Source organism: Dipteris shenzhenensis, chromosome 20 (genome assembly GCF_047967505.1).
Source record: "Dipteris shenzhenensis isolate YYH24624 ecotype China chromosome 20, Dip_SZ_1.0, whole genome shotgun sequence".
Classification (NCBI taxonomy): Eukaryota; Viridiplantae; Streptophyta; class Polypodiopsida; order Gleicheniales; family Dipteridaceae; genus Dipteris; species Dipteris shenzhenensis.
In genome coordinates, this window is record NC_141615.1 from 1,690,961 (window position 1) to 1,711,575 (window position 20,615).

Below are 20,615 nucleotides of genomic sequence, written 5' to 3' on the forward strand. Positions count from 1 at the left end.
CAGCAAAATATTGTGATGCTTAATGAGAATGCCTTGTCAAAGCCATCTCTGTAGAAGGATCAATGTTATGAAAATCTATTGTTCCCTATGCAATACGCCGACTGCAGCTTGTATTTCTCCCCGTGCACCCCTTGCTAAAAGCTCATCTCAGCAATTTTGTTATCTGTATATCCACTCCATTTTTTCAGACATCCCACTATGATAGCAGTCACGATGATGATATAATTTTAATTTTCCTCCAGAGGCAGCTGATCCCTGCACCCTATCGCAGGTTTCATGTGTACCCAAATTGAGCCTGATCCCTTTTTTTTTGCCGTTTTCCCCTTCAAATCAGCTTATGTAAGTACCAGATGGATACCATTGTTCAATGTGATAACCACTTAGGACCTGAATGAGTAAAGGATGGGACAAATACTATAATACTAAAGCTTTTACATGATGAGAAGATTCAATACGTTTGAGCTCTCCCCCCCGCCCTGCAGGTCCCCAGCCCACAGTGGCTGCTGCCAATCCTCCTCCCCCCACCCCCAAGATCCCGCCCAACCTGTTGCCTTTGGCAACCCATTTTTTCCCTGCCCCACATATCATTAGCATGTTTTGTTTGTGAATCTCCCCAAATGTCCAAATAAAACAAATTAAGAATCCCTCTTGACCCAATAGTGCTTCTATCAAAATTGGCTCTTGATTAGTTACCAACGTAACTACCACCTTTGAGACTATAGTATCGTTTAGACTGGTTGACATTGTCATTCCAGCTCATGCAAGATGGGAATGAGAGGTGTTGGTATGCACGAGTCACAACATTGGGTCTACAGATGTATAAATCACCATCATTCTTGATTCGCCTCTTTGGTTGCTCAATACAATCTACAAACTAGCAATTAATTGCAAGCTAAAACTAAGTAATGCTTTGAATGACAAATAAGATCAATCAGGAACCATGCATGATTTTGCATCACTAAACACGCTATCCATAACGCCAAGTCTAAAAGGAAAAGAATAAGTGGTGGCATCAAGATATGCTATATGTGCAACTTGTTGCATGCTTTTGGGAAAAGGATTAGATAGTGTTGCCAATTGTTGTAGTACCCAAACTGTCTTCAAAAACTATCACGACACCATGGTGGGCATGGTGTATGATCAATCACTAGTGAAGATATCTGTGTCTAAGATTATGGAAAACTTCCAACTTATGTCATTTGATTGGCTACTACAGTAGTGCATTTGATTGGCTGCATATCGAAGAGTGCTTAGGATTGTCTCTCTTTCTCCATTTTTTGCTTAGGTGGTTGGTCAAATTAGTGTTTATAGTAGACTTATGAGGGATGGTGTAGAGTTTGTGATGCTCACAATGCAAAAGATTTTTGCCAAACATCAATCTTCAACACAACAAGAGCTTGTTCTCTATTGATTAAATCTCCATGTCAGCCAATGATACCAAGTTTTGTCTCATACATCCCCCATATGTTAATTGCACAAATCTCATGCCATAGTTGATTCGGTAATGCTAATTAGCATAGTCAGAGTGAAAATTATCGTATATAGTAGTGCTAATTATCATATTAAGTAGTTCTAATTAGCATACTCAATAAGGACTAAATATCATATTGATTAGTGACTTAGCATAGTAAGTAGTGCTAATCAGCGTAGTCAATACTTCTAATTAGTATGATAAGAGTTTCTACTTAGCATAGTCAATAGCATTATACAATGTAAAAAGTGAGATATGCTCTCCAATATTGAGGAGTACTCCATGCAGATGACAGGAATTGATGAACATGGAGTTAGCAAATATTTCAATCAATAATTAGTGCAAGCATCATCTGACAATCAAATGTTTCGGAAGAGATAAAAATAAGTTTATGAGCTTGCCTTGACTATTCAATTTAATGTGAGTTTTGACCTGTAGAGATCATTGCTCTTTGAACATTCTGGCTGGTTCAAAGTTGAGAAGTGTTTACAATTTTGGATAATTGGTCGACTTTGGAAATGTCTAGGGCCTGACATACTTCAACTTGTTTCGATACACCTATGAGGTCGGGTTTTGGATTGATGTAGTAATTTGGCAATCCATTTGGTTGGAAGACCTTGGCTTGAATGCATTCATCAGTCCCATAACCCCAATCACAAAATGCAATAACAAACAATACATCTGAGAAAAAAGAGGGAGCTAACTAGTTGACATTGGCATACTTGAGAAGAAAACAATTGCTACCACACACTTGCACAGTTGTGTAGCTTGGGATAGTCATGCACTATTTTTCGTGATGCATAGGTGGTTCCTTTCCAAACTATCTCCACAAAGTGTTGCCTCTTGAAACTATCTTCACAAACTGGGCAAGCATAATATCTTTGCACTAATATCCTTTTCAGCCGACTTACACATTGGAGGCTTATTGCTGCATTTTGGGGTGCCCTAGACCAGCTGACCTTTTTTTTTCAAAGAAAGGAACCTTCTGTTAATGCTTGAAAGTCTTCATGCAAAACAGCAGCCCCGAAGGTGCTGAGTATGGCCAAAAACCAGAAAAGGCTGAAAGAGAAGACCGACCTATTCCAAAGAAACCCAGCTCACTGCCTAGGGGATCTTTGGTACTGAGGCTAACAGCCAGGTGGGGGGACTATACAACCAGCGAGCGAATCCCTTGCGGAGTGAAGATGTAGAAAACTCTTGCAGGCCAAACCTTGCAGAATTGGGCATGCTTCTCGACAATTGCCCTAGAGCCTAGGGTCCCACGCTTCCAAGTGGAGCGTAGGGTGTAGATGATATCTTGTCATATGGCAACCAAGGTAGCCGAAGGTGGAACCGGATGCTCACCCATCACGAGACTGCAGCGAGCCACCCAAATGTCCCATGCAGTGATACTGGCTACCACCTCCCAAACGCTGTCGTCCGAAGGAGGAAGAGGAGCTAGGCTATCAGGAGGGACTGCCTTATGGAGCGGTATCCTCTGAATGCTCTGACCCTGTATCCAGTAAGCTGGGGAGATCTCATCAATCTGGAACACGTGTCCTCCCTCAATCAACCAAGCCACCATCCTCGAGGTGTACTCTAAAGACTCTGCATATGGGTCATGATCCTAAGGGCTCCCATCCAGATCCTCGCTGCGCTACGATAGCTCTAGAGGCAGTGCGGGATCGTCTCCAAGAAACTAGCAGAGCAACAATGGCACTGCCCCTCCACCCGCATCTGCTCCAACCACGGTCCGATGGGCAGGGCCTCTGTGGGCGGCCAACTAGAAGAAGTATGAAATCTTCCTTGGCCGCAAACTGGACCATAACCGCATCCAAAACTTGGAACGGTCATCCTAGGGCACTCTCTGGGCCACCCAATGCCTCTCCCTTGAGGGGGTCCACATTGAAGAGTCCATCTAAAGCCTCGTGCCAATCCGTGTGGTGTAGGAAAAGAAGGGCACCTCGTCCACCTGCCCAGCAAGGCCGCCCTTGGAGGGCCAAAACCACTCCACTGGACCTCCCTCAAGGGTCTACCCTCCCAAAGCCAGAGGCGCCATCTGGGGGCATCCTCCTCTGAGATACTGGGAGGGTCAATGTGCCACTCCTTCCCCAGACGTCCCACCACTATGATCATCTGCCAGTGAATCCCATCAAGACTCCCATCCATCTCAAGGTCTCTCTCAGTGAGTGGCTGAAGTAGGCCTCCAGGTCCTACATGGAAAAAACCGGGGTGCGCGCTGCCTCACTGCATCATCATCCTGAAGGGGACACAATCCGAGAAAACTGGCCCAACCATCTGATGTCCCTCCATACGTGAAGTCCCTCCCACCAGGACTCAGGGATGGCTAGGTCAATCTCTCTCATCCGCTGCCCTGTCCCTCGCAGAGGCGCTATGGCGCCAAGCCTCGCCTCTGTGTCCATGGGTAATCTGCTCCATCTGCCAAAAGACCCGGCTGGCCCACTGTCTCATTGTGTCCAACCAATGTGAGTCCGTTGTTCGAGCATACGTCCCTCCTGACCTCGGATCTCTGGGTGCCACACAAGGGTCGCTCAAACTCCTCTCTGCATTTGGGTGAAGCATGAATGAGGTCCTCTGCTAGTCTCTGCCAGACCTTGTGAAAGCTCCTTATCAAGTGGGAACCCTTCCCTGTGTGGGGGGCCTCTGAGAAGATCCATATGTGTGAAAGCTGCCACTGCCCCCCAATGCGTGGGGTGTTCCTGAGAAGCCCTCGTTGTAAGAAGAGCTTCCAGGGCTCTACACTTCGGGTGAGGCCGCGAACAACCAACTTGCCCAGGAGGGCTTTGCTTTGCATTGCCGGATCAATGATACCCAAGCCTCACAGTGCCTGATCACCGTTTGCCAAGCGACCCGGGCTCTACTATTCCTCGTGCCATCCGAACCTGCCCAAAGGAAGTTCCGAACCAACCGTCGGAGCTGTCCAATGCACCCTCTGTGAAAACACCAGCAGGAGGCGATATACCAAGGACCTGGTTTGCCACTAAGGCACGACCTACTAGGGAGAGTTTGGCCGAGCTCCAGTAGAGAAGCTTGCGCCGAACACTCTCAAAGACCGAGGCGATCTGTTGCTTTGCTGTAACGTCAATACCAACCTGGCATCCGAGGTATCTTGTTGTCTGGTCCCGCGGTATCCATCTAAAGCCAAAGTCACTCCCCCACTCACGAATCTCCTATGTCTCCTCATAGCCTGTGAAGAAACCTATGGATTTGATCCGCGGACCCGATTGATCCACGCACCCAAGGCCTCGCAATAAATAGCTAGGGCTCCCCTGACTCTCTCGAAACTCGCTGCGGTGCCCTCTACATACAAGGCCGTGTCATCTGCAAACTTAGAGTCTAGCAGCTCCTCCTGCCTGATTGAGAGCCTCAACCCTGTGAGGCCCGCCACCTGTGATCTCAAGTAATAGCCCAAAGCCTCCGCCATAAACAAGAAGAGGAGGGGTGCGAGTGGGCAGCTCTGGCGGGCCACCAAGCGAGAGAAAGGAAAGGCCTCGCCCGTGTGTCCTCCGATAAGCATCTGACTAGAGCTCCCCGCATAAAGCCCAGAAACTCCTCTGACCCATCTGTTTAAGAAACCCAATCTCCTCATAGTAACCCTCCAGGAAGGACCACTTGACCCGATCATAGGGCTTCTCAAAATCCAAGAGGAGGACGGCCAGCGGCTATGACTCCTCCTTGGACCAATCCATTGCCTCCCAAAACGTGAAGATGTTGTCCAGGATGTTGCGCTCTTGGACGAACCCGGTGTGTGTGTCGTGGATGATGTCAATAAGATGGGTCCGTAACCGCAAGCTCAAGACCTTGGCAAGGATCTTGTATGCAGTATCAAGCAGAGTGATCGGTCTCCATTACCGGATGTTTGACCTATCTCCCTCTTTCGGGATCAAACAAATCCACCCCCTACTCAGGGACTGAGGGAGGGGGCCCGTGTCAAATATCTCCTGGCAAGCTAGTCGAAAAGGGGTGGAGATAATCTCCCAGAAATTCTGAAAGAGGCCGGAGTCAAGCCATCCTCGCCATGACACTTCTGGGTCGGGAGAGACTTGAGGGCTTCCTAGAGCTCCTCATCCCCTCTAGTCTGCTGCATAAATCTTGCGAGACTACTGGCGGAACGGGAGCCCAAACTACCTCTTGGGCCACAAGACCAGCTGGCGTCATCCTCTCAGTCTAAAAGAGCTGGCTGTAAAATCCTGTCGTCAGGTCTAAAATCTCTTGTAGGTCAGTGTGCATGATGCCCTATGGATCACGGAGACGCTGCAGCTGTGTGCCTACCGATCGAGGCCCAGTGGTATGAAAAAACTGCTTCGTCATCTTATCCCCCTGTTGTACCCACTGGGCCCGGGAAGAGTGATAGGAGAACTCAGCCCGCCGAATCTCCGTGTCCTGAAGCTGAGGGCGAGTGCTCTTGAACCTGTCACTAAGCCATTGAGAACATGGGTCCTGCTCCCTGAGCCGCTCTATGGAGGCAAGGTCTCTCCTCAAAGCCCGCTCGTGCTTTTGAAGAGTCCTCCTCCGCCTAAGGCATGAGCGTGCAACTCCTCACTGCTCCTCTGGATCGCAACGGCCACCCACGAAGCCCAGCCCTCACACGGTGTCGTCTCTAACTGCTCCCAAATCCTTGCCATGACCTGCTGAATCTCCTCGTCCTGCAGGAGATCCTCTGGAATGCGGACCCCCTTTTGGGGAACACCTCGGTGGGGCTGATCTAAGTGAAGTACTACTGGAGAGTGGTCTGACATCGTGGTACCTGCAAGAATCCCGGTAGAGCTGCCTCTGTGCAGTGCCCAGTCCCCAACATAGAAGCGGTCTAGTCTCTCAAGCAGTCCATCATGTCTCCTCTGTTCGAAGGAGAAGAGGCTGCTGCTAGGTATCCTGCTGAAATCTGGCTCTCGCCATGGGTCTCTGCCATTGATCATGAAAATGAACTGCTCCTAGGTGCTTGGCTTTGTTGTTGGCATCTCAGAGAAGGAGGCGCCGCCTTGCTTGTCTTCCCCAAACTCCAGGTTGTTGAAGTCCCCTCCAACAATCTAGGAGTCTACATCCGAAAGACAATTTGATAGCCTCCTCCAAAAGGCCGGGCGGTGTTGTCTGCATGCTGGGGCATACACGTCCAGGATCCTAATCCTTGACTCTCCCGTCTTAACTCCCATCCAAACTGCCCATCTTGGGATAAGCTCGCCCTGACCGTAGACCTCTAGAGCCAAAGTCTGTGAGACCAAGATGCAGACCTCTCCGCTCCGTCCTACTGCAGGGGACCACTCCTTCGGACCTCTCCCTGGGAGAAGGTGGTGTCGCCGTCTAATGTCTAATGTTGAGAACATATGATCGTGAATCAAAAGGATGTCCAGTGTCCGCCTTACCACTGCTCTCTGCAACTCCTATCGGAGTATCAGGTACTGCAGTTGACTACGAGCACGGTCGTGGAGCCCGTGCATGTTCCAACTCACTATGGTCCAGCTCATGAGGACGGGGATGCAGAAAACAAGGCTCTCCTGTGAGTGGGTGTCTTTTCCAGAAAGACTCCCTTATGTGATTTTGCCGGGGGTTTGGAGGGTGAGTAGTCCGTGTCTGTGCGTCAACATACTAGGGTGGATACTGGCTCAATGCCAAACTTCTGTGCCCACTTCATCATGAAGGAGACCTCCACCTCGAACAGCTCCGCACACTTCTGGAGGGGCTAGTAGTATGCCTAATCAACCCTTGCCTCAAGCGGCAATCTGATAACTCCTACCGCCAAACCACACATTGGCTCTTCTCGCGTGAAGCACAGCTGAAAATTCACCTCCGCACCATGGGCATGCCAAAGGTCCAATCTCGGTGGTCCCATCCACTCGTCCATCATACGTGAAATCTGATCTCCCATAATAGCATCGAACACCTCTGGGGACCATTTCTCCAACCCTGTGGAGGCGAACTGGAATCTCCTAACAGGGTGTGTCTAGGAGCTGTAGGCCATTCTATGGGCTATCCATAGGTGCCACTTATTCCGTGGTATGTGCCTTGTAGGCCTAGTTATAGTCAGCTAAGACTATTGGTATAGTTAGTTCATGTACCATCTAGGTTAGTTAGGACACTTAGTCCAGTTAGGACAGTTAGTCCTAGGGTTTTGTTATGTTGGCTCTCCCTTGAGCCTCCTCACTTGAGTTTTGCAGCAATCTATTACAGCATCTCGTTTTTCTCCTTCTTGCTTCCATCTTTTGAGCTTCCATTGCTTGCAACACCCAACAGTGGTATCAAGGCAGGTCAGGGATCCACCCTTTAGCCATTTCCAGCCACCTGGAGCCCTTCTGGAGCCATTGGGAGCTGTTTGGCAGCCTGTTTCTTGCTGGTTTGCTGGTTTTCTACACACTTGTGAGCATCTGTGGCCTCTCCAAGTATTTCTATCATGGGAAGTTTGCATTTTGGAGTGCCCACTGCAAAGGAAGACCTGTTTTGGAGCATTTTGAAGCATTTTTCTGCTGCAGCTGCCTCATCCCAGTCTGTTCCAGCCTCTTCTTTATGGGGCTGATACTTCACTTGTCATGCATGGATTTATTGATAGCGATTGGGCTAGTTGTCCGGGCACTCGTGTGTCACATGGTGGCAACTGTTTTATGCTTGGTACTTCATGTGTTTCTTGGTTCAGCAAGAAGCAGAGTACAGTTGCTACTTTTAGTTGTGAAGCTGAGTACAGAGCAGCCTTTACAGCTACAGTGGACTGTGTCTGGCTTCGGAAGTTACTTGCTCCTATCGTCATCTTCACTGATAGTCAGAGTGCTTTGACTGTTGCACGGAATCCAATTTTCCATGCTCGCACAAAGCATATTGAGGTTCACTATCACTATGTCAGAGAGCGATTATCCGTAGGTGATATTGAGGTGTCTTGTGTTCCCACTGAACACAACTTGGCAGATCTTTTTAGGAAGGCTCTACCTCTGATCTAAGTTTGAGGCTTTTCGGCAAGCTTTAAACTTAGTACCTTTTGTAACCTTATCTGTTATACTCTGTATAGTCATAGGTTACTATATCCCTACAAGACGAACATGTGCAACCATGACATTAGATACCTAGGTATGCTGAGCCATGTCCAGGATACTTCAGCCCATACCATGGAGGGGGTTTTGTAGGCCATTCTATGGGCTATCCATAGGTGCCACTTATTCCTTGGTATGTGCCTTGTAGGCCTAGTTAGGACTATTGGTACAGTTAGTTCATGTACCATCTAGGTCAGTTAGGACACTTAGTCTAGTTAGGGTAGTTAGCCGTATGGTTTTGTTATGTTGGCTCTCCCTTGAGCCTCCTCACTTCAGTTTTGCAGCAATCTATTATAGCATCTCGTTTTTCTCCTTCTTGCTTCCATTTTTTGAGTTTCCATTGCTTCCAACACCCAACAGAAGCCCACTACGCTGATCAAACCCCCCTTTCAGGGCTGCAAGACCATAAGCGTTATCTCCAGTCGTAAAGGATAGGAGTCCGGATTCTCCAGATAATTCCAGGGTCCCAATCTCCAGAAGTCCTGCAGCAAGGGACGCCCAAGTTGGAGGTTGGGAGCTGCTGATCGGGAGGACGAGTCCCGTCTCTCTTGCTTCCTCCCCGAATGGACCGGATGCTATGATGAGGAAGTGGAAGGGGACGTCGTCTTACCCTTGCCTGCTGGTAGGGGTGTCGAGGCAGGGCAGGGGAGGAGTGAGGGAGGTGGAGGAAGGGGGGCGGGTGGTGAGAGCGATCATAGCAAGAGAGGCGAGGGGGGGGGAGGTGGCGGGGGGAACCCAGGAGACGGGGGTGGGGGGGAGTAGAGAAGAAGAGGGGGAGGGATCTTGAGGGGCAGGGGGAGGAGGGGGAATAGGGGCGACCACATGCCCCCCTTGCTGATCAAGCTTGTTGGGGCTCTGGATCTACTACTCCTTAGCCGCTGACGGGCTAATGTCTGCGGCTTTCACCATCGCCACATATGGAGCTCTTGTGGCTCGCTGCTGATGCAAGGGTGAATGCGAATGTTGAACCTCCAACACAACGAGATCTGGTTGGGCGGTGGTCCCTTCCGCTGGGGAGGTGGGTCTCCACGTAAGGGATGCTGTTGTTGCTACTCCTCAGATGCCCTGTCTCTCTGTCTCTACGTTTGGTCCTTTGCTTGCGGCGCTTGCAGGCGTGTTTGCTTGGTTTCTTTTTCTTTCTAACCAGGGTCCAGTCCCCTTCTGTAGGGGTCACCCAAGGGTCTGAGACTCCTGTTGCTCCTGTCTGAGGGGGTGTTGGACTCTGGCCTGGTGACTTTGCCTGCTCTGCGGGGTTTGGGGGGGGGGGGCGCTCGGCCATGGCCACGAGGGCAATCTCTGGCTAGGTGACCCATCTGTCTGCAACGAAGACACTGTCCTGGCAACCTAGAAATCTCCACTCGTTGCTGGCAAAGTGTACCCCTTTCAAGAGTCTCTAGGAGAATCAACTCTGGAAGGGACTCTGGGCTCTCAACCACCAATCTGATCCTGGGGACCTTGTCATCTGCTACCACTGCTGCAGTCGAATGTGGAGGAGACTCGAGCACGGTGCCAAACGCCCGACCAATGGAGGGGAGGATGGCTCTATACTCCTTTGGGAGTTCTGGGAAGCGGAGCATAACTGGGAACTGGGGAACATGGTGTATCGTGTCCATGTCCTCCACTGTAAAGACATGGTACTAAGGAAAGAGGTGCACCAAATGCGGGCCAAGGAGGATGGGCTCTACTCCACAAGTGTCAAGACAGTATCGGGGGAGCTCAGCTGGATGAGGAAGCCGCTTCTTCCATAGATGGTGACCTCTTGAATGTGGTCACCCTCTAGTGCCAAGCTCGTCTGGATCCACTCTCGCACCTGTCGCCTTGTGGGTGTAAGGCCCACAATTATGCCCATGATCGCCTTGTCCTGGAGGGACTGAACTGCTTGCTGTACCTGTTGCTTGTCGACTGGAAAAAGGAGGACCTTGACGGTTGTGGGATTCGAGGGTGCTGCCATAGAGCCCCTCTGGCCAGACCAAGGGTCACCACCAAGACCTTTTTTCTCCAAACAAGCACAAAAACTCCCGTTGCTATTAAGGAAGAGGAAAAAAGGGTGAAGCCAACTGGGAGGTGGCCAAGGAAGGAGGCGAAGAGGGGAAGTAGAGAAATGAGGTGGGGGGGGAGGGCGGAAGAAGGTAGGGAGGGAGGCGGAGATGAGGCAGGGAATGGCGTGGAGGAGGAGGCAGAGAAGGCAGGGAGGAGGCGGCGGAGAGGGGGGGCAGGGAGGAGGAGGTGGAGAAGGTGGGAGGGGCGGTAGGAGGTGGAAGAGGGGCAGCGGGAGGGGCAGCGGGGGAGGCCAGAGGGGCAACGGAGAGGGGAGGAGAGGAGGGGAAGCGGAGGAGGTGGAGAGGGGAGGCGGGGGGGGGGTAGTGGGGGGGAGGCGGGAGAGGCGGAGAGGGTAGGCGGGAGGAAGACGGGCAGGCAAGGAGGGGGGGCGGAGAAGGTAGAGGAGGAGGCAGGGGAAGGAGGTGGCAGAAGAGACGGGGGAGAAGGGGAGGCGATGGTGGAGGAGACGGGGGAGGCTGCGGGAAGGAGGAGATGGCGGGGAGGGGCAACAGGAGCAGCCAGGCACCAGCGGGAGCAACAGACCTACTCTGACTTATGTCACCAGCTGACTTATTGTCATTTGCTGGCTGTTGCGATTTGAGGTGTTCTAGGTCAGCCGCCTTGCTATCCATTACTCTCTATTCACCTTTGGCTGAGAGTTCTACATCCCTGGCAGTTGCTGCAGTATTTTTTGACTCATCTCAAGTTGATAAAGGGCTGCTGAACATCAGCTGAGCACTTTTCTTCAAGGTCTTCATCTTCCTTGAGCTGAATACTTGCTGTCCACTCAGCATCTTTATTTGGGACAGCAAGATATTTATCCAGTTGAAAGCCTTGAGGCTTTTGCAATCACTAGTACTTGTAGTTGAGAGTTGTACCTCTCCTCTTTTGCTTTTGTCAATTGTGGTACTTGTTTTCTATTTGCATCAATGGCTGGCAGTAAAGATGACCTTTTTGGGATGCTTGGTTCATAGGACAAGCTTGATGGCACAAAATACCCCATGTGGGCATACATGATGGGGCATGTATTCGTTGCCAAGAATTTGTGCCACATTGTTTCAGGCTCTGAGGTCAAGCCTATACGTAATGTAGCTTCTGGTGCTACAGGTACTGCTTCAGGCTCATTAGGTGATGCGGTCTAATGCTACTTCTGGAGTAGCTTCATCTTCTACTACAGGTACTTTGCCTCCTACACAGGAGCAGATTCAGTGGGATGGTCGTGATGCCAAAGCACATGCCTTGATTGCTCTTTCAATTGAAAGGGTCAGCTTGCATCCTTATATCCGGTGTGGAATGAGGCGAGGGATGCCTATCTCGGCAAGCAGTTGAAGGACTTGAAGCTTGAAGAGGGTGGTAACATGGATGCCTATCTTAACTGTGTGAAGGATTTGAAACAGCAATTGGCTAATATTGATGAGATGGTACATGATTCTTAGCTTGTTTCTTATACCCTTGATGGATTGCCTTACTTTCATCAGGGTTTTGCTAGTACGTTGAGGTTGGTTACAGGTGGCAATGCCAACCATTATTCCTTTGACCAGCTAGTTGCCCTCTTACTACAGGAGGAACAAAGCCGTGCAAACCGCAATGCTTCTATGGCTAGTGATCAAGCCTTTGCTGCCCAACATAAAAACAAAGGCAAAGGCTTTCCAGGCATTCACAAGAACCTCATCTCTGTTTCAGCCATAGCTACTTGTGGCTATCAGGTTCCTTTTGATGGTGTTCGGTGTGCGGTCTATGATGCTACACATGCCCTTACTATGGTCTTGACTAGGACGTTGACTTGAGGGCTGTATAGACTCAATGCCTATGACAGATGATTGGATGATGCTGGACTTACAGAGGCAGATGCATTTGCTCTTGATTCTTATGCCATGGCAGATACCCATTTGTGGGATTAGAGGTTTGGCCACCTCAACTTTGGGGCTTTGGTGAAGTTACATAAGGATGGTATGGTTGTTGAGCATCCCAAAATGCATATGCCTTCAAAGCATGTTTGTGAACCTTGTTTGCTTGGTAAGATGCACCGTTTTGCATTTCCCAAGGATGGGAGAGTTGGTGCCTCACGCAAGCTTTATTTGGTTCATCATGATGTTTGTGGACCCATGCGGGTTGCAGCTCTTGGGGGATTCTATTATTTTAGTTCTCACTTGAGGACTTTTGGATGCTTGGCATATGTCCATGTGCCTTCTTAGACACGCACCAAGTTGGTTGATAAAGCTATCAAATGCATTTTTATTGGGTATAGCTCAAAGGGCAAGGGCTACAAGCTCTACCAGCCTCGCATGGGCAAGTGTTTTATCAGTAGGGATGTTGTATCGCAAGGGCTACAAGCTCTACCAGCCCGTTGATGCCCCAGATCTCTTTGATAGCATGATGCTTTTGTTTCCGTTAGATGCTCATGATGATGTCACATATGAGGTTGCTCCTCCTCCATCTGTTGGTCATTTGCAGCCACATGTGCAGCATGATATTCAGCCTCATTTACAGCTTGATATGCCTCAGCTTGATCAGGACGTTAGGCACAGGGCTTTTGAATAGGAAACAGGAACCCAAGAAAGCTTCCCGTTGGCTCCTTGACACATTAAAAGACAGCAAACAGGATACTCCTGTGCTGTACTAGAGCAGCTGTCCGCAAAGAGCATGCTAATTTGGTTGCTACAGCATGCAATGAAGAGACATTATGCCGTAAGGATGCCTTTCAAAATGATTTTTGGTTGAAGGCTATGCAAGCTGAATTGGATTCAATCTATCAGAATAGTTATGTGACTTGCCTCCTGGGAAGAGTGCCATTGGAACTAAGTGGGTTTACAAGATTAAATGGAAAGCTGATGGTTCAGTGAACTGTTCCAAAGCCAGTCTTGTTGCTAAGGGCTATGCTCAGTAGCAAGGCATTGACTTTGAGGAGACTTTTGCCCCCACTTCTAGGATCACTACTATTTGTGTTGTTATTGCCTTCCCACTTTCATTGCAGCTTGATATCAAGACATCTTTCCTTCATAGGCATTTGCAGGAAGAGGTCTATGTTTGCCAATCCCCTAGCTTTGAGGTTGAAGGTTCTAAAAGCAAGGTAAGTCGCTTAAAGAAAGCCCTCTATGGATTGAAGTAGGCACCTCGGGCTTGGTATTCTAGGATACATGCTCATTTACTCTCACTTGGCTTTCAGAACAACCGTATAGAGGCTACCCTTTACATCCGCAAGAGTGGGACAGATTTGCTGATTTTAGTGCTCTATGTGGATGACATGCTTGTGACTGGGACACATGCTGAGCAAATTGCAGCTTTTAGGCTTGACTTGGGCATTCAATTTGCTAGCAGTGAGGGGGGCATTTGGATGTCACAATCCAAGTATATTGGACCGACAACTTTTGCAGTGTTTTCAGTTTGAGGATTGCAAGCCAGTACCCACACCATTAGAGCCTAGTTTTCACTTTGCTTCTGAGGATGGCAACGGTGCATGTGATGTCACTTTCTATCAGCAGGTAGTTGGTTGTTTGATTTACTTATGCCATATGAGACCTGATCTTCAGTATGCTATCTCACAGTTGAGCAGATATATGCACAGCCCCTCTACGCACCATTGGCATGCCGTGAAGCGTGTCTTCAGGTATCTCAAAGGCATTCAGCATTTGGCCTCCTTTATGAGGCTGATTCTTCACTTGTTATGCATGGATTCATTGATAGTGATTGGGTTGGCTGTTCGGACACCATAGTGGCAACTATTTTATGCTTGGTAGCTCATTTGGTTTAGCAAGAAGTAGACTACAGTTCCTACTTCTTGCAACCATGACATTAGATATCCAGGTATCTTGATCCATGTCCAGGATACTTCAGCCCATACCATGGAGGGGGGTTTGTAGGCCATTCTATGGGCTATCCATAGGTGCCACTCATTCCTTGGTATGTGCCTTGTAGGCCTAGTTACATTCAATTAGGTCAGTTGGCACAGTTAGTACATGTACCACTTATGATAGTTAGGACACTTAGTCCTGTTAGGGCATTTAGCCCTAGGGTTTTGTTATGTTGGCTCCCTCTTGAGCGTCCATTCATTGTAGTAGCATTTTCATTACAGTAAGTACTCTTTGAGCTTGTGTTTGCATTTTCCTTGCTTCCTGTGTTCATTTCTTCCTACAACATTGTCGCAAGATAAATGGCTAGGGTCTAATGATAATCCTAGGCCAAGGCAATAGGCCAGGAATGCATAGGAAAGCTCAAAGAGGGCTTATTTGGTCAAAGGTCCACATGGCACCCATATGAGTCCCAAGTGGCAAGCATTGGGTTAATGGGAGGATTTCACAAGGTTGTGTCATCGAAGGCTTGAGAGGCGACATGTACCTGTAGTCTCGGAACCTAATAGTTGGGAGGTGAAGTAACATTGGAGGCCAAGGAAACAAGAGAATGGAGGAATCAGCTAGCTCTCTGTCACAATTTGAAAAGGTACATCTTGTACAAAGTTTGTGAAAAGAATGCACAAGACTAGACGCAACTTGACAAAGTTACGGTTTCCACAACCCTTGATAATGTGGCAATGCCATGTACTATCTCAAAAAATTCGCCCTTTTCACAAGCTGTCCTTATTGAGTTGACTATTGTTAGAACCTTAAAATGACCAATGGTTGGTCCAAAACTGGACTTCAAACAGTACAAAACAAACTGAGCATTAACTCTATAATTAATGTTCAATTTTATATCTTGCAGCCCCAACTTGTCCCTTCACCTCTTGTGATGCAACCGTTTTTGTGAATGGCACTTTTATGTGCTTGTGGCTCTTGCATGAAACACAAGAATTTTTCATAAAACAAATAGAGCTGGGCTATCACAAAACAAGGATGTGCTATCAATTTATGGCATCTCAATCAAGCCTCAACCATGTGGTTTTACATATTGCCATGCTCCTGCTTTGTAATCTGCTTCCATGGAAGACAATGCACGAGTTTGGTGCTTCTTGCTGTCTGATGGCATCCATTAAAGCATGAAGATCAATATCATCACCTCTATGATAAATGAACCCATAGTGCATGGTGGTCATATGTTGTTGTGATCTCCTCTTGATAGGCAAGCTTAGCCCCTTAAAAATTGGACAATTTACTCCTCTTTTGTACCTGCAACCATTAATTAAAGCACATAGCCATTGCATCCATTAATTGTTAGCCTTTGCATGCAAAATAAATCTCTAAACTAATTCCTAGTCTTTGTGGGCGTCCGCACCAAACAAACTGATGTGTACATACAAACAAGAGTCAAGGTGCCTTAATTATAACCAAGTCTAGGTTGGAACATCTTGGTTGACTAAAGTCAACCCTTTTGGCCTAAGCCAAATCTCCTTGACCGGAGTTGGACTTACTTGACTGGAGTCAAGTATCTTTGACCAAGTCAATTCTTTGACTAATCAAAAGAACTCTTGGAACATAATTAAAATTAACCAAAAGCTCATTAACTATGGTCAAATTAAAGGTCAACTCTATACTTGACTTGGAATATTATGTTGAGGATATCTCCTATTGGGCGATGAGAGGGCTAACTTATAGTGTACTAAGCTCAAGTGAAGTTGCAGACCTTTAGCTCAAGGGTGGCCCAAGGTACCGCGACCTATGGTTAGATGGTGAGTCCAACACCAAAGACCCATAGTTGCTCAGTCATCTCATCCATGGTGAGATAACCGCTTGAGGTGGTTAGTCCAAAGGTTTAGAGCCTTTACAACAATCCCAAGATTCTAATTTGCAGATATGTATTAGGATCTCCTTGCTTTCTAGTTCATGTCCACTGATGACCTTAATAGCAAAATGACACATCAATCCTCCAAAGCATCGTTGTAAAGACAATCTCGCATGCTCTGTCTTGTGTTGATGTGGTTTAGACGAGAATTGGAGTACAAATATCACCACTGCATACATTAATCCAAAGTGCCACTCACCAAGAAAATGGCCACATTATCAATGGCATAATCTTCTCCAAACAAGTATGGGCTGAGTGCCAGACCATATATAATGCTTTGCATTCTCTATTGCATAAAACACTAGTGACAAAGAATCTGCCTGTTCACTCACACTAAGTTCTCGCTCTAATGTATGTATTCTAAGAAAGCTAGAGAAAGAGGGAACCTTTTTATCCCTAATAGACAACCAATGTTCTCTATAAAATCTTCTTCCTAATCTTGGTATGTGTTCTGGGGAAATAGGCTAATGAACTTTGGGAAGTCTCATCTTGTGTGAGACTATTGAATACCATTGGTTGATCTTCTATAGGGGCAAATGAAATGCTACATCTATTGTGACATGGAAGTATGCTGCTGAGGAGACTATGTATGATGCAGTAGTGATTATGAAACTTTGTGCATATTTCATTTGAAGGTCTTTGTGAAGTTTCACGACCATCAGACATAACTTGTATTCACATTGCAAGAACCATGTTTGTGGTTGAGGACTCAACTGTTGTGCAAGAATCACACACATAGAATCATAGCATCACAACGGAAGAATCTTAAGAGTATGAACTCAGGCAAGTTTTTGCAGCACAGAAAAACAGGATCCAGACAATTTTACAGCAAAGAGAAATCGAAATTTGAGAATTTTAGACTCTGCTTGGAGTCTCACAAAACAAAATACTCATTAAGGGAAGCTTTTGAAGGTTAATGGCTAGTTTATTTGAAATACTACTTCCAGGTCACCACTAGTATTGGCAGTAAGGACAGTATCAACAACTTACCGTCACCTCACCTTGTTATGATGCCATCTCATTGTGTGATGTCACATGCTATGTCATCGGAAGATGTCATTGTAAGGTCTCATCATTGGATGTGTGCTCCAACATTATCAATGTGCTAGGTATTGCTACAGGTATCTAAGGAATATCTGCAATTATTTTGTAATGTTTAGAACTTCAATCATGTATAAGATATTAACACAGGTCAAGTCTATAAATCGTGCTTGGGACAACTCGAGTACAAGTAGACCACCTGCCCCAAGAGGGTTGTTATCCATCAGAGCTATGTCCCAGTACATCATTCTTATGTTGCCTTACATATTCCAAAGTCCCATCACTAAATGCTTTTCCGGACTCGGTAAAGCAGCTTGTGATCAAGTTCTATTGTTTTTAGGCGTTTTAAAATTTCAACATTCCTGTTGTTCATGTTTACAGATGTGAATCGATGTCTTCTGTTTTCAGATACGAAATTTTCCAGCTCATGGTGCAGCTCTACACTGAACGGTTCATTCAAATGCTGAGAAATCTTGGAGATAGGGCAAATGATCTCAGTAATCCAGAAATATTGAAGGTAGTATCTGTTTTCATCAATGTCTAGCACTGGTGGTTTGTCTTTTTTCAAGGTTTAGAATATCTTTCTTAACGTCTAATTAAATAAGCATGCTTAACGTTTAGAATATCTTAACGTCTAATTAAATAAGCATGCTCATACAGGTTACCAGTTGGGTAGTGCAATATCAAGAGCAACTAATAAGCCTGGGAGTCGATGATTCACTAGCCCAAGTCTGTGCAGAAAGCGGTGCCATGGATCCTTTGATGAATGCCTATGTTGATCGTATGCAAGAAACAATGCAGGCATGGCTATTCGAGTCAGGATTTTGGATTTTTGAAACAAAACATTAGCATGACCAGGGCATTTGATGAATTTAAAACTGTGCTTCTGCATTTCAGGTATGGTATAGAAATATTTTGCAGGCTGATAAATCACAACCTGTGAAGAAAGCTGAAGATGGAAAGTGCTACACGATGGCAGCCGTTGATCTGTTCCGGATTTTGGGTGAGCAAGTGCAAGTTGTGCAGGAGAGCAGCACAGATGTAATGCTGTATCGTGTTGCACTTGCTGTGATCCAGGTAGGCCACAACTTTGCTTGCATGTCTGTGTTACGGTAGCTCTGCAGTTGAACTTTTCTGGGTTATACATCAAATCTATATTGAAGATTTTTAGTTTTTGCCTACAGGTAATGGGTGACTTTCAGGCAGCTGAGAGGGAACGTTTGGAGGAGGCAGTAGAACTTGAGCTTGAATTGCTGTGTGCCATGGTATAAACTTGGTTCATAAAACTGCTTTCGGGAAGGAGAGGGTTCAGCTAGCATCTTAGAAGTATTATGTCTTTCTCAGTGCTTAGTTTTCTTCCAAGGAGAAGCCATTAGCCGTGATACATTCTGACATCATTGATTGTGACCACTTTGCATTTTAGGTGAACAACAATCTACGCTGTTATGAGCTATCTACGGAGCTTAGCAGTAATGTAATGGAGGCATTAACGCCATACTATGCAGAGCAGGTTTCTCTCTTTGCTTGAATCTCTTCGTTGACCACTGCCAAACTCAATGGATACCCACCCTATTTTCACACTGTGAGGCTTAATCATGCTCCAAATTCGCCTTGCTTTCTTGCTTGTATGAAGACTAGTCAAACAAGATTTGTGTCATCACATTGTGCATTTTTATCAAAGCATCATTTTTTGTAATCTTGAAATTATAATTTTAAAATATAGGATAAATGTCCTGTTACACCAGAGACACCATACAAATACAACTAGGCTTACTGCCGTTAAAAATGAGATCTCTGAGCCGAGCCACCTGGGGATCACAACTGGCATACAGCGCCTTAACTGACCACTCCACCCTCCACCCTGCTGACCTGTAGAATAATCAGGGGCGTTGTCTCAAAAACCAAAACATGTCACAAAAGTTGAAAAGAGAGAAAAATCATCCCCATGAGGCCAACACGTACTGAGGAAAATTACAGATACTCAAACTGAGCCACAATGTTGTCAATCAACATGTTGAAAACTGCAAGACACTCGCACAAAGCAAGAGCCCAATCTTGGGTCTCAACACTGAAAGGAATGTCACTATAATGAAGGCTACCACAAGGCTCCACTTTGGTTTTTTTCTCAAACAACCAATGCAAGATGCGCGTCATCTGCGAAATGGGCCGGAGTATGATGAAAGGGAAAGATTTGCCAAAGACTGCAGCTCCCCGTTTTGTTCTCAACCCCCAGAGATTTCATTCTGAGTGTATTTTAAACTATTGCCAACTGAACGCTAAAGCTCTGCGATTCTCTACACCCAATAACAATCTGGCACACTTGGCACAAAACCCATGCTAGCATCTACAGCACTTCCATTATAGCTTTGATTCTACCATCCTCCTGGATGGGGCCTGGGCATCTTGCACCAGCTCTGCGATAAGTAAACATTTCTCAAAATCTGCTCCAATCTCCCACCCAAGAGAGAATTTGAATTACCTCGACAAAACTCGATGACGGGCGCAATGATCACATTCAATTAAGAATTATTCCAAATTCAAAGCATTCTAGCTTGAGGAGTGGGCTTGTCCCACTGATCGCCAATATGCATGACTGAATCCTTGGCTGAAATTATTTGTTTTTCCTGGTGCTTCATCACCTGCTTTGCCCAGGTAAACTTTTATAGTCACCAAAGTCAGAATTTGCAGGGGATGACAAGAAATTTATAGCATCTAATGGTATGCCTAGGTATAATCAAGCATATGTATATTCCCTTTTTAATTAACATTATTTATAGGACCCAACCAACAAGACCATGTCTCCTTGCTCATCTTCCCCTTGCTAAAAAGGGTCATTGACAGCATGGTCAAATCTTGTACAGATCCTCCTTGTGGAGTCCACCTGAGTAAAGGCTTTCTAGGTCTTTCCTTCCATACCCGCCTTGTCATTTGGAAGGAAGTCTTTATTTCTACTTGTAGAAAGCCCCTCTTTCGTCCATTTTGAAACCAAATCTTTGAGCCAACTGTACTCACTTGGTTTGGGCATCTCTGATACCCACTAACGTTGGGACTTGTCCTCCAGAACTTGGTTGCAGAGGGGCAGGCAAAATCAGCTTGAGAGATTCGATTTTTTCTGTTTTTGATATTCAAGGCATTCTCCAAAAGCAGCCACCCAAAAATTGTTAATCCTTGCTTCTAAGGGGTGGGGATTTGTTGTTCACTCAAATCGTTCAAGCAATCCATTATTATCAATGCTGAACGAAATCTCTGGTTGGCCAGTGGGATGGGGTGTAGTTAATGAGTCACTGGGTAGGGATTCTTAACTGAGAAGTAAGGACCAATCCACATGCACACTT

At 46.7% G+C, this 20,615-nt stretch overlaps 1 protein-coding gene across 1 annotated transcript in view; it reads left to right on the forward strand.

The window, feature by feature from the left end:
* The window catches only part of SEC6, a 102,014-nt gene that overhangs the window by 74,574 nt on the left and 6,825 nt on the right, over positions 1–20,615 (forward strand). Inside the window, exons 13-17 of the mRNA XM_087391376.1 lie at positions 17,689–17,797; positions 17,941–18,081; positions 18,178–18,357; positions 18,465–18,545; positions 18,704–18,790. Of these exons, the coding sequence (XP_087247502.1) occupies positions 17,689–17,797; positions 17,941–18,081; positions 18,178–18,357; positions 18,465–18,545; positions 18,704–18,790 (598 nt within the window). The remainder of the gene's footprint in view (positions 1–17,688; positions 17,798–17,940; positions 18,082–18,177; positions 18,358–18,464; positions 18,546–18,703; positions 18,791–20,615) is intronic.